The 12,893-nt window shown below is 43.5% G+C and overlaps 1 protein-coding gene across 6 annotated transcripts in view; it reads left to right on the top strand.

Moving 5' to 3' along the window:
- FAM20B (FAM20B glycosaminoglycan xylosylkinase) overlaps positions 1-12,893 on the top strand; it is a 42,259-nt gene that overhangs the window by 21,923 nt on the left and 7,443 nt on the right. For all 6 annotated transcript variants that reach the window (XM_025877563.2, XM_025877566.2, XM_025877562.2 and 3 more), the window contains 3 exons: positions 1,536-1,645; positions 11,659-11,830; positions 12,180-12,371. In XM_025877563.2, coding sequence (XP_025733348.1) covers positions 1,536-1,645; positions 11,659-11,830; positions 12,180-12,371 — 474 coding nt within the window. The remainder of the gene's footprint in view (positions 1-1,535; positions 1,646-11,658; positions 11,831-12,179; positions 12,372-12,893) is intronic.

Genomic DNA, 12,893 nt, shown 5'->3' on the forward strand with positions numbered 1-12,893 from the left:
TAATCTATGTAAAATGGTACCTCGTTGTTAGTTATTTGTTTTTCCCCAGTTATTTTTGTTAGCAAAATTTAACATCTCCTTATCTTTTCATAGCATAACAGCTATTCGTTAACTTAGAGTGAAATAGTCTTTGTACAGAAATCACTCCCTTTGATGTTAATTAAATATACTAATGTTTTAGTTCATGACTTGTGCTCTGGGGGGTCTTGCATTTAAAAGTCCTTCCCTACCTCAAAGTCGAAAAGTTCTCTAGCCAGGGCCCCTACCTGTTTTGTTAACTGCTACCCCAGCTGAGCTCAAGTGACATGGCCCCTCAGCACTCCACTGGCTGCTGGTCGTTGGCCTGGCGTGGTCAATGGGGGAGAAAAAGGACTTCTCCACTCTCTTTGCCATCCACGGCTCCTGATCCTTTTCTGCTCTGGGTTGCTGTTTCTCCATTACATTAGGATTTAACCACCTTCTCTGGCCCCGGGAGGTTCTCTAGATTTTTCTGTTATTTTGACCCATCTGTTGATCTACTTGCTTTTGTGGCTCTTCAAAGATTGAGTGTAAGACAGTCAGGAGCCCTGAATAATGGATTATTTCTTTGTGCAGCTGTTTCGAAAGGTTTTATCATGACATGAGAAAAGGCTCATAATGACGAGTGAAAAGCAGGATACAAAACTGCGCATAATGTAATCTTAATTGTGTGTCTATACACAAGAGTGTGTATGTGTTTATATATATATGAGTAAAGGAAAAAAATGCTCATATGCCAAAATGTCAGTAGTTATTTCTGGGCTGTGGAATTATGGATGATCTTTATTTTCTTCATCATAACTTTTCTGTATGTTCCAAATCCTGCCCCTCCAACTTTTCTTCAGGGAGTGTGTATTTTTTAGCCAGGAAATTTCATTTTTTAAAAAATGATTTTGCTCAACCATAAGGTTGTATTTTTAGACCATTAGAGAGAAGTATCTTCCAATATATCTGTATTTAGTTGTCCTATGGGCTTGTCCTTTTAGATTAATCTATATAGTTTTCTGTCAGTGTGCTTTTATCCAAAGCTTTGAACCTTTGTATGGGTTTAAGCCCATTTTTTTTTTGATGCTTTTTAAAATTTATTTAAAACTTTTACTATGAAAAATTTCTAACAAATTAGAATAGTTTAATGAATCCATATACCCATTCCCCAGATTTAGCAGTTGCTCACATTTTGCTAGATTTGCCTTATCCTTTTTGCTGAAGTGCATATTAAAATACATTACATACATCTTGATGTTAAACTCATAAATATATGTACCTTTAAAATATATTGACCTGCAGGGGTGCCGGGCTGGCTCAGTCAGTAGAGCATGGGACTCTTGATCTCAGGGTCGTGAGTTCAAGTCCCACATTGGGGGTAGAGATTACTTTAAAAAAATAAAATCTTTAAAATACGTGTAAGTATAAATATACATATATACCTACCAATCAGCAATATCTTTTCTAAGACTACTTTATAAAATACACCCCCCAAAGATTTTTCTCTTCTGTTCTTCAACCTCCCAAACCAGGATTCTGGGTTTCCGCCGAGCCCCCTTGGTGGTTGGCAGATATGTTAATCTACGGACAGAGATCAAGCCCGTTGCCACGGAGCAGCTCTTGAGCACCTTCCTAACCGTAGGTAAGATTATAGAGGACATTTAAATAGGGGAATAGTTAATAAGTGGGACATCATTGAGCAAGCTGGTTTGTGACTTTTAAGAATTGAAGAACTCAAGGGACTACAAAAGTAAATTGGGCCATTTGTTTTCAGGCTCTTGGGGGAAATGGATCTAACAGTAGGTGGCCAGAAAGTGAAAATTTTCCCTAACGTGCTTGGTTGTGTCTGTGAAGTTCGGAAGTGAGGTCATTTACTGATAGTGTAAGTAGGTGATAAATAACTTTACTTGCTTCTGCCTGATCTTTTTTTTTTTTTTAAGGTTTTATTTATTTAAGAGAGAGAGCGAGCATGAGCAGGGGGAAGGGGCAGAAGCAGGCTCCCCGCTGAGCAGGGAGACTTATGGCGGGACTCGATCCCAGGACCTTGGGAACATGACCTGAGCCGAAGGCAGCCGCTTAACCGACTGAGCCACCCAGGCACCTCTCCTGCTGCCTGATCTAAACTCTGATTTTGGCCTAAATCCGTTATTGTATGTATATCATTGACTTGGTGGTTTTTTCATATACGTGTACTTTCTTGGGAACTGTCCCCTTAGAATTGAGGGAACTGTAAGGCAGCTCTGAAGGAGGGTTAGAAATGCCCTTGGAGGGTTGGGTTTGGGCCTGGAAGGTCACCACTGTCCTTCTACCGTACAAGGGTCAGCCTGTATACAACCCACTGTGCATGGACTTGACCCTGGTCCCTCTGGCCTCGGTGCTCTGTTCTCTCGCTCTCAGTAAGGCATTCGAGCTAAAATTCTTATTCCTGTTCTCCTCATGGGCACAGTGAGAATGGGAAGAAGTCAGAGAGGCCGGGGTCTCTTGTCTCAGCCTCATTGTGGTGACATTCTCAGTGACACAGAGCTCTGCTTTACAATATGACTGTTGAAACAGACATTGCCAGGTGGATTTCACCTTGCTTTGCCAGAATGAATGGATTTATATTTGAAATGAGGTGAAATTGAATATTTAAAGGACTTGTGACAGAGTCATCTTTCAGACTCTAAACCTCCAAGGCTAAGGCTAAGGTTGCTCTTACAAATAATCCAAAGCGGACAGTGTCACTGATTTGTTTCATATGTTTTCTAATCACTTTTGCTTGTCCAATTTTATGCTCAGGCAGACATGAATTCCTGATGGATGAGAGGAGGTCAGGAAGACTAGGCCAGAGTCCCAGCTCTCTGGAGACTCACAGAAGGTTAACTCTCGTACATGGTGCCAGGTGTGGGGGACAGAGAGGCCAGGCAACGGTTTGTAGAGGAGGCTTTTAGCAACTAGACTGATTATTGAAGAATCAATAAGAGCTACCCAGGCAGCAAAGAGGAAAGGGCATGAGGCACAATAACAGGAAGTCATAATGAGAACGAGGGCCTAAAGACCTGAAAGTACACAGGATTGGTACCTTTGGGGAATGAGCTCCTGGATACAGCCTGCAGCGCAGGACAGTGTCTTAGTGGGGACTGCCGTCACAAGACAATCATGGACGATGTGGCTTGAACAGTAGAGATTTATTCCTCACAATTCTGGAGGTGGGAAGTCCGAATCAGGGTGCCAGCACGCTTGGGTTCTGGTGAGGACCCTCGTCCTGGTGTATAGTCAGCCACTGTCGTGCTGTGTCCTCACACGGCAGAGAGAGAATGAGAGAGGAATCGTCACTCCTGTCTCTTCTTAGAAGGGCACTAATCCCAGTGTGAGGGCTCCTCCCAAAAGTCCCACCTCCAGATACCACCACACTGGGATTAGGGGTTCAACATCTGAATTTGGGGGTACACAAACATTCGGGCAGATAGAGGGATTGCACGGGAGATAGGCTTTAAATAATGAGCTGACCTTAGCACAATTTTTAAAAATATGTTCTTAGATAACTTGGTATTTTTAGATAACTTGATATAATAACAACTAACTTCTGAGTAACCCTTGCAGCTTGACAAAGCACTTTCACACAGTTACCTTGTTTTGATCCTCTTGACAAAACAGTGCAGTAAGTAAGGGAGATTTACCCACATTTTATACTGAGAAAGAGGCTCAGAAGAGTTCGAGGACTTTCCTGAGTCACATAGCTCCTACCTCTTAGCCAGGATTCAGACCTGGGTTTTCAGACTCTCACATATTTCATCTGCTTATATTCTTTCAACACAATTTCATTTCACTTCTGTGTGGTAGGCTCTGAACTAGGTGCTGAATATCCAGAAATGAATGACACCTCCCTGCCTTCAAGGAGCTTTGTCTGATGGGGAAACCAGACATGTACAGAGGGTCTGTGACAGTGTGGATGGAAAGGGGAGATGCGCTGGTCAAGGTGTTGGTTCCTTGGTGAAGGTGGCGTTTCATACAGGTCTTAAAGGGAAAATAGCAATCCCCCAGGGAGGTACAGTGGGAAAGAACGTCCTAGGTGTTGAGACTCTTAACCTGTTTTGTACTGCAGACTCTTGGCATGCTAGAGAAGCTTGGGGGTCTTTCCTCACAATGGTGTTTTTCAGTGCATACATTCGAATACATAGACTTACAAATGAAACCAATAATACTGAAATCTGGTTTTGTTATCAAAAATATACTAGCATGTGCTTCATTATTATTTAACACATTAAATAATAGATCTCGCAGTGATCCAGTAACTCATAATTTCAGACTGAGTGTAAGTGATACTTTGCAGTGTCTGCAACAATGGTTGATATGCTATGAAAAGTCTGTGGTTTCTTCTGGTGAAAAAGTCACAGGTAATGCTTATACCACCATGGTTTGCTTCCTACTATCATAGTTGAAGGAATGCTGAAGTTTCAGATAGAACTTAATGAAAGTAAAGGGGCGCCTGGGTGGCTCAGTCAGCTAAGCATCCAGCTCTTGGTTTCAGCTCAGGTTGTGATCTCAGGGTCGTGGGATTGAGCCCCATGTCAGGATCCACACTCAGCAAAGTCTCTCTCTCTCCCTCTCGCTCTGCCCCTCCCCCTCAACTCGTACATGCTTTCTCTCAAAAATGAATAATCTTTAAAAAAAAAGTTAATGAAAATAAGAATGTAATTTTGTTCCCGTCCAGTGCACAGGCTCCAAGTTAACCCCGCTTCAGGCGGAGGACAGCACATAGACAAGGGTGATGAGAAGTGAGAAGCCCGTGGCAAGCTCAGGGGACTGTGTAGTTGAGCCGAAGTGAAGGGAGATGTGGGGCTGGTGAGGGAGGAAGGCGGGTGGTCAGGACCTTGTCACTGACGGGCCTCATGCAGCAGGCTTAGAACGGGACACTTTTTCCTTAGACACTCGGAGGCCATGAAAAGAGCTGGAGCTTGGGAAAATCAGATTGGAGTGTTGGAAAACCGGCCGCGGCAGCATCGTGGAGGCTGCCCTGGGAAGGGGGTGAGGTGAGGGCTGGAAGGACGTGGCGGCTGCTGTACCCCCTGTGGCTGCAGGGCGAGTCACGGCTCGAGCAAGGACAGCGGGGAGGAAGCGTTAAGAGACACTCAGCAATTAGAATGGAACGAATTTGGTGAACATTTGGGCTGAGTGGGACAACTGAGAGAGAAGGAAAAAATTAAGAATGACTCCCCAATTCCTGGATTGGAGGACTCAGTGTATAACAAAGCTGTTAGCTGTCTTAGGAATGTATGAAGAGGAGGAAGATTGTGAATCAAATTTTGGACATTTTCTTTCCTTGTGTGAAATAACAAGGAATACATGTATTGGTCTCTGCCTCCGGGTGCCTGACACAGAGCAGAGCTCGTAAAACCCTGGTAAATTCCTAAGCCATAAGAGCACAAGGAATAGCTTTTGTTCTAATGAGGTGACTCCAAGTGGGCTAGTCACCAGAAAAACAAGCCATAATTGGAAGCTTGGAATTTTCAGCTCCCTGCCTCCCATTCTCCAGAGAGGGGAGAGGGGTTGAGAAGAGAGTTAGCAATAGATCATGCCTACGTGAGAAAGCCTCCATAAGAATCCCAATAGTATGGGGTTTGGGAGTTTCCAGGTTGGTGAACCAGGACGCTTCCATGTGTCACTGACCAGGCCCCGAACTCCATGAGAACAGAAGCTCCTGGGTCTGGGACCTTGCCCTGTGTATCTGTCGGGCTTTTGACATGTATCCTTTGTAATAAACCAGTAATCTAGTGAGTAAACTGGTTTCCTGAGTCCTGTGAGCCTCCCCAGCAACTTTTTTTATCGAAGTATGATTGACATACAACATTTATATTAGTCTCGGGTATGCGTTGTAATGACTTGAAATTTTATATATTGTGAAATGATCACCACAGCATCTGGTTAACACCCATCACTGTACATAGTTATGGAATTTTTTTCTTGTGATGAGAACTCTTAAGATCTATTCACTTAGCAAGTTTCATTATAGTATTATTAACTATAGGCGCCATGCTATACTTTCCATCTCCGGACTTACTTATCTTATAACTGGAAGTTTGTGCCTTTTGACCCCTTCATCCATTTCACCCACCTCTGGCAGCTACCAGTCTGTTCTCTGTATCTAAGAACTTGGTTTTGGATTGTTTTTGTTTTTGTTTTTAGATTCTGCGTGTAAGTGAGAACATACGGTATTTGTCTTTCTCTGTCTGACTTGTTTCATTTAGCATAATGCCTTCAAAGTCCATCCATGTTGTTGCAGATGGCAAGACTTCATTCTTTTTTTATAGCTGAATAATATTCCATTGTGTATATATGGCACATCTTCTTCATTCACTCATCAGTGGACACTTAAGTTGTTTCCATATCTTGGTTATTATAAATAATGCTGCGGTGAACATGGAGGTGCAGATATCTTTTCAAGTTAGTATTTTCTTTTCTTTTTTTCAAATACTGAGAAGTAGAACTGCTGGATCATATGGTAGTTCCATTTTTCAGTTGTTTGAGAAACCTCCATAGTGTTTACCATAGTGGCTACGCCAATTCACAGATCTTCTGCTCATTTTTTAATCAGATTGTTTTTTGCTATTGAGTTGTAGGACTTTTTTATATATTTTGGATACTAGCCCCTTTTCATTTTGTCGATTGTTTCTTTGGCTGTGCAGAAGCTTTTTGGTTTGATGTAGTCCTGCTTGTTCATTTTCACTTTTGTTGCTTTTGCTCTTGGTGTCATAGCCAAAAAATCTTCACCTCATCACCCAGACCGATGTCAGGGAACTTACTGCCTGTGTATTCTTCTAGGAGTTTTATGGTTTCAGGTCTTATGTTCCAGTCTTCAGTCCACTTTGAGTTAATGTTTGTCTGTGGTGTAAGATAGTGGTCCAGTTTCATTCTTCTGCATATGGCTGTCCAATGTTCCCAATAGCATTTACTGAAGAGACTGTCCTTTCCCCATTGTATATTCTTCTGCCCTAGCAAGTTAACCAAACCCCAAGATGGGGCTCATGGAAACCTCAGATTTGTAAGCCAGCCAGGTCAGAAGCGCAGGTGACAACCCAGACTTGCAGCTGGCCTCTGAATTGGAGCGCAGTCTCATGGGCCCGAGCCTTCAACCTGTGGGATCGGTTCCTGTCTCTGGGTAGACAGTGTCAGAATTGAGTGGAATTGTGGGATACCCAGCTGGTGTCCAAGAATGCAGTTCTCCACAATGGAATTGGGTACAGAATCTTACCTTGACAGGAGCATCCAGGAGTAAATGTTGACTGGTCATTTAGGTGCTTTAGACTTAGTCTACAGCTTAGGAGAGAAGTGTGGGCTGGAGGTTTAGAGTTGGTTATTAGAGGTGGTAGTTCATCCAAGGAGAGCACAGAGACCAGGTTGTTGATCAGAAAACCAGTTATAAAAGTTACAAAATCCAGGAAATAATAAAAGATTTCGGAGCCTAGGTAAACGGGGATATTGAAGTCTGGAAAGAGATTGGAGCGAGATTATTAATAATAAATAGCCGGCATTGATTGGTCTCTGACACTATGTCAAGGCTTTGTGCTGAGCATTACTGTGGATTTATTTATCTCATTTACTCCTCACAGTCCAGTGGTAGGGGACTGGTATCCATTTTGCAGAGAAAGCTTAGAGAGGTAAAATCACATCCCCAAAGTCTCACGTCTAATGACTGTTGATGGTCCATATTTTAATCCCAGAAACATGACCCTACTTCCCACTCAACCAATACACCATACTCCATTCACTTATGAAGGGTCTTCCCAAACTCAGGAGTTTGGATTTTATCGTGTAGGCAGCAGGTTTCCTACACCAAGCAGTGTTTTGCTTTGTTTTTTAATTGTTTTTTCAATCAGTAATACATTCACATAACTCAAAATTTTTAAAAAAATATTAGACAGATTGCAATGAGGGGCGCCTGGGTGGCTCAGTTGTTAAGCGTCTGCCTTCGGCTCAGGTCCTGATCCCAGGTCCTGGGATCAAGCCCCGCATCGGGCTCCCTGCTTGGCGGGGAGCCTGCTTCTCCCTCTCCCACTCCCTCTGCTGTGTTCCCTCTCTCTCTTGCTGTGTCTCTCTCTGTCAAATAAATAAATAAAATCTTAAAAAAAAAAAAAGATTGCAATGAGAAGTTTTCCTTTCATCCCTCTGTTCCTTCTCCTTCCTCCCGGTGGTCATCTCTATTGGTAATTTCTTTATGTCCTTTCTGTACAAAATAGAAATATATATTTTTATTTAACTGCCATTATATAAAACATCACACTGTACATACTTCTGCATCTTATTCTTTTACCTGATAAATCTTTTACCTAACAGATCTTGGAAATCTATTATCACATAAAGAGCTTCTTCATTCTTCTGTTGGGTCACTAGCTGCAAAGTGCTGCGTCTTATGGATCTACCCTAATTCATTTAACCAGACCTTTAGTCCACATACACGTTCCAATCCTTTTTTTACTACCAGTGTTGCCCAGAATTAACACGAACAGATGTTACTTCACACATGATCAAATATATCCAGAAGTGAAAGCACAGAGTCAAAGGGCACAGGTCAAAGGTTACGTTCCTGGTAGTGACGCGTGAGAAGGTCTCTTTTCCGCTAGTGGCACCAACGCCATGTTTCCCAGCTTTGGCTGTTGTCTGTTTCACGTGTAGCAGCTTTATATTTAAGAGGCATTTGTATTTTCTTTTACCTGTCTTTGTGTATCCTTTGTTCATTTTCAGCTCTGCCCTGATCTTCTCAGTGTATAGGAGTTCATACACAGGGAAAATAGTCCTTTGTGATAGAAATATTTTTTCCCAATTCTTTAATTTCTTTTGATTTTGCTTATGGTAATTTTTTTTGCCTTTATAGACATTTTTGTTTGTTTTTAATATCAGTCCATTTAGAGATTTTCTGATTGTGAATCATAGCCTTGCTTACTCGAAGATTATGGAAGAATTCCGCCTTTTTTTATTTTAAGTACTTTTATAGTTTTATTTTTCACGTTTAAGTTTTTGACATAGTTTTAGAATTTATCCTAGTATGTGGAATGAAGTATGGCTCCAGCTGGTTGGGTTTTTTTTTTTTTCCACTGAAATAAATTTTCGTTTCTATGTATTTTCATTTCTGGATTTTCTGTTCTCCTGTCTGTTCATGAATTGATCTGTTTTGATACCTGGTAAGATTAGTCCCCTCTCTTTGCTATTTAAGAGTTTGCTAGCAGTTCTTTCTTTTTCCTTATAACCTTAAAAATCATCCTTTCCAGGGGTGCCTGGGTGGCTCAGTCAGTTAAGTGTCTGCCTTCAGCTCAGGTCCTGGGATCGAGCTCCATATCGGGCTCCCTGCTCAGTGGAGAGTCGCTTCTTCCTCTCCCCACCCCTTGGCTCATGCTCTCTCTCTCTCTCTCTCACTTGCTCTCTCTCTCTCAAGTAAATAAAATCTTAAAAAAACATCCGGGGCGCCTGGGTGGCTGTCGGTTAAGCATCTGCCCTCGGCTCAGGTCATGATCTCAGGGTCCTGGGATCGAGCCCTGCATCAGGATCTCTGCTCAGCAGGGAGTCTGCTTCTCTGTCTCACTCTCCCTCTGTGCTCTCTCTCTCTTTCTCAAATAAAGAAAATCTTTTTTTAAAAAATCCATTTTACCCTTTAAAAGATCTGTTGGTATTTCTGATGAGATCAAGTTAAATTTATAAGTTTATATTTTTATAGTTATAAACATTATATATGTGGTATATTGTTCCATCAGTTCAAATATTCTTTACTTAGAAACGTTTTTAAGGTAGAAGAATGATAGCATCAGCTTCGTGGGTGGGTGTGGAGTGTGCGCTGTACCAGGGGTTGGAAACACTAAGGCTTGAGGGCTGCTCGTCTCTTCAGGGACACACGTGCGTGAGAACCGAACAGTCATTAAAGGAGTATGTGAGGGGTTTACAGGCAGGAAATCGGCTCATTTCATTTGATGGCTGTATTTAATAGGGATGGAGCGTCAAGAAGGCATTACTTACCTTTTTAGATCGTTTCGTTTTTTACACTTTTTATTTTGAGATAATTTGGAATTTATATAAAAGTTGCAGAGGTGGTCCAGAGTCCCCCAGATTCCTTAATTAGTAACACTCTCAGACCATTTGAGAATAACGTGCGACACGAGTGCTCCTTACACCAGCGTGTGAAGACTTCGGTACTCCCTAACCACCAGGACCCTCTCCTGCACGACCGCATCCAGTCATCAACAGTGAGGGATGCGCGCTGATGCAGCGCCAGCATCTGACCCACAGACCCCGTCCACGTTTTGCCACTTGTTCCTGTAATGCCCTGTAGAAGTCCAGAACTCAGTCTAGGATCACACGTTGTGTTCGTTGTCATGTCATTTTAGCCTCTGTCCTTCTGGAACAATTCCTCACTCTCATTTTTTTTGTGACCTTGACATTCGGTAGGAGTGTAGGTCAGTTACTTTAAAGAGCATCTCTTTATTTGAGTGTTTCTGATATTTCCTCATGATTTAAAAATGCTGGCAGGAATACTAGAGAAGTGCTCTTGTGCTTTTCTTGGTACGTCCTGTCAGGAGACACACGATGGAGATTTGTTGCTGTGTCCCGTTACTGGTGATACTAGCTTGTATCCCTCGATTAAGGTGGTAGGTCTCTGTAAGGTTTCTCCAGTGTCCAGTTAATAAGTATTTTATTAATGGAGTACTTTGGAGTATATCACTATGAACTCTCAGACTCTTAATTTACTCAGTTATGATTTGCTGTTATTTATTTTGATGCTCAAACTGTCCCAGAGTAGACCAGCGGAAATTCCTACACACTGTCTCGTGAGTCCTTTGGAATGTCCCCATCATTCTCTCAGTGCTTCCTTACCCTGGCATAGCAGTCAGATGCAGGCCTATCTTGTACTTTCTTTGCCCCAGCCTTAGAGTCACCTGTTTGTCCAAGGAGCCCTGGGTCCCTTTAATACAGTAGTAAAAAGATATTTAGAAACTGATGTGTGAGTGCTAGGTGTTTACTGCCATTGCTGCCTGGTCTCCATTGTTTCTAGGCTCTCTTGAGGGACAGAGGGAGGAAAGCTGTACACACACACACACACACACACACACACACACACACAAGCATCTGTATCTTTTTCTAGATCTCTCTTCTGACCAATCGCTCCAGTCCAGTTCTAATTCAACACCACAAGATTTATTCTGGCTTTCTCCCTTTCTATGAGTTAACCTCCCTTCTCCATCTGTGAAAAACTTTGTTCCCATTATCCTCAGTGTATTTATTTATCTGCTTGACACCGCACCCCCCAGTACCCACACTCCTGGCCCAGAGCCTGTCCCTGGACGGGCCCACTCTCCCTCCCGCAGGCACTCTGGCCAAAGTGTCGGCTCTGACAGAAGAGGAGAGGGCATGACTTTCCTTTACTTAGACTTGACTCCTGGGAGAGGGACTGGGTAGCAGGGCCCCGAGGGCAAGGAGACTTTGATATACATCCTTTCCTGCCCTTTGACTTTTTTTTCCCACTGTGTGCTTTTTTTTTATGACCTGTATAGAAAATAAATGTTTAAATATCATTCAGGATCATTGTTTTCACAGGATCTGTTCACTTAGCTGCTCCCTTCTACATCGTTAGGGAGAATTCAGAGTCTTCCTTTTTTCCTTAAGTGTATTTGGCTCCTTTCTCTCCTGTAGGAAATAACACTTGTTTCTATGGGAAGTGTTATTACTGCCGAGAAACAGAGCCGGCTTGTGCTGATGGAGACACGATGGAGGGATCTGTCACACTTTGGCTTCCAGATGTGTGGCCTCTGCAGAAACACCGACACCCATGGGGCAGGACTTACCGCGAGGGCAAACTGGCCAGGTGAGTCTCCCGTGAGCCCCCACTTCGTTCTGTCCACGGAGGTGGGGCTGAGGGCAGACCTGCCAGGCAGGGACGCCTCTTCTCTGTGTTTTCAACAGGGCCAGCTACAGGGGCGCCTGGGTGGCTCCGTTGGTTATGCATCCGACTCTGGGTTTCGGCTCAGGTCGTGATCTCAGGGTCGTGAGATGGAGCCCCGTGTAGGGCTGCGCGCTGGGCGCAGAGCCTGCTGGGGATTCTGTCTCTCCTTCTGCCCCCGCCCTGCGCTTGCGTTCTCTCTCTCTCTCAGAACAAAACAGTGCCAGGTACAGGGCTGGCACCCAGTAACCCTGGTGGTGCTCTTTGCCTCCAGGTGGGAGTACGACGAGAGCTACTGTGATGCTGTGAAGAAAACATCCCCCTATGACTCAGGCCCCCGCCTCTTGGACATCATTGACACCGCCATCTTTGATTACCTGATCGGCAATGCTGACCGCCATCACTACGAGAGTTTTCAAGATGATGAAGGCGCCAGTATGCTCATCCTTCTTGATAATGCCAAAAGGTAGGACCACAGGACCATCCTCGTCAGTTAGGGCCTGGTCAGGGTCTTTGCTTTTGGCACCCATCCTTCCATCCTGCTCAGGGCTCATACTCCTTCTGCCCTCAGGGTTCTGAGGACTTTAAAAAATGGAGAAGTGGGTTTTTTTCCAAGGAGGCCAAGACTCTATGATTCTCAACACAGACAGCTGGACGCCAAGGTCTTTGATGTATCGCTACCTATATTATTCTTCCTTGACTGTGATGTCTAGAATCTTGAGAGATACATATTTAATAGAACATGAAATTTAGGGGTGCTTGGGTGGCTCAATCATTAAGCATCTGCCTTCGACTCAGGTCATGATCCCGGGGTCCTGGGATCAAGCCCCGGATTGGGCTTCCTGCTCAGCGGGGAGCCTGCTTCTCCCTCTCCTGCTCCCCCTGCTTGTGTTCCTTCTCTCGCTGTGTCTCTGTCAAATAAATAAATAAAATCTAAAAAAAAGAAAAAAAACCATGAAATATAATTCCTGTTAAATTGATGCTGTCC

This window comes from Callorhinus ursinus, unplaced genomic scaffold (genome assembly GCF_003265705.2).
Source record: "Callorhinus ursinus isolate GAN/ISIS: 27379988/994484 unplaced genomic scaffold, GSC_fseal_2.0 scaffold13, whole genome shotgun sequence".
Classification (NCBI taxonomy): Eukaryota; Metazoa; Chordata; class Mammalia; order Carnivora; family Otariidae; genus Callorhinus; species Callorhinus ursinus.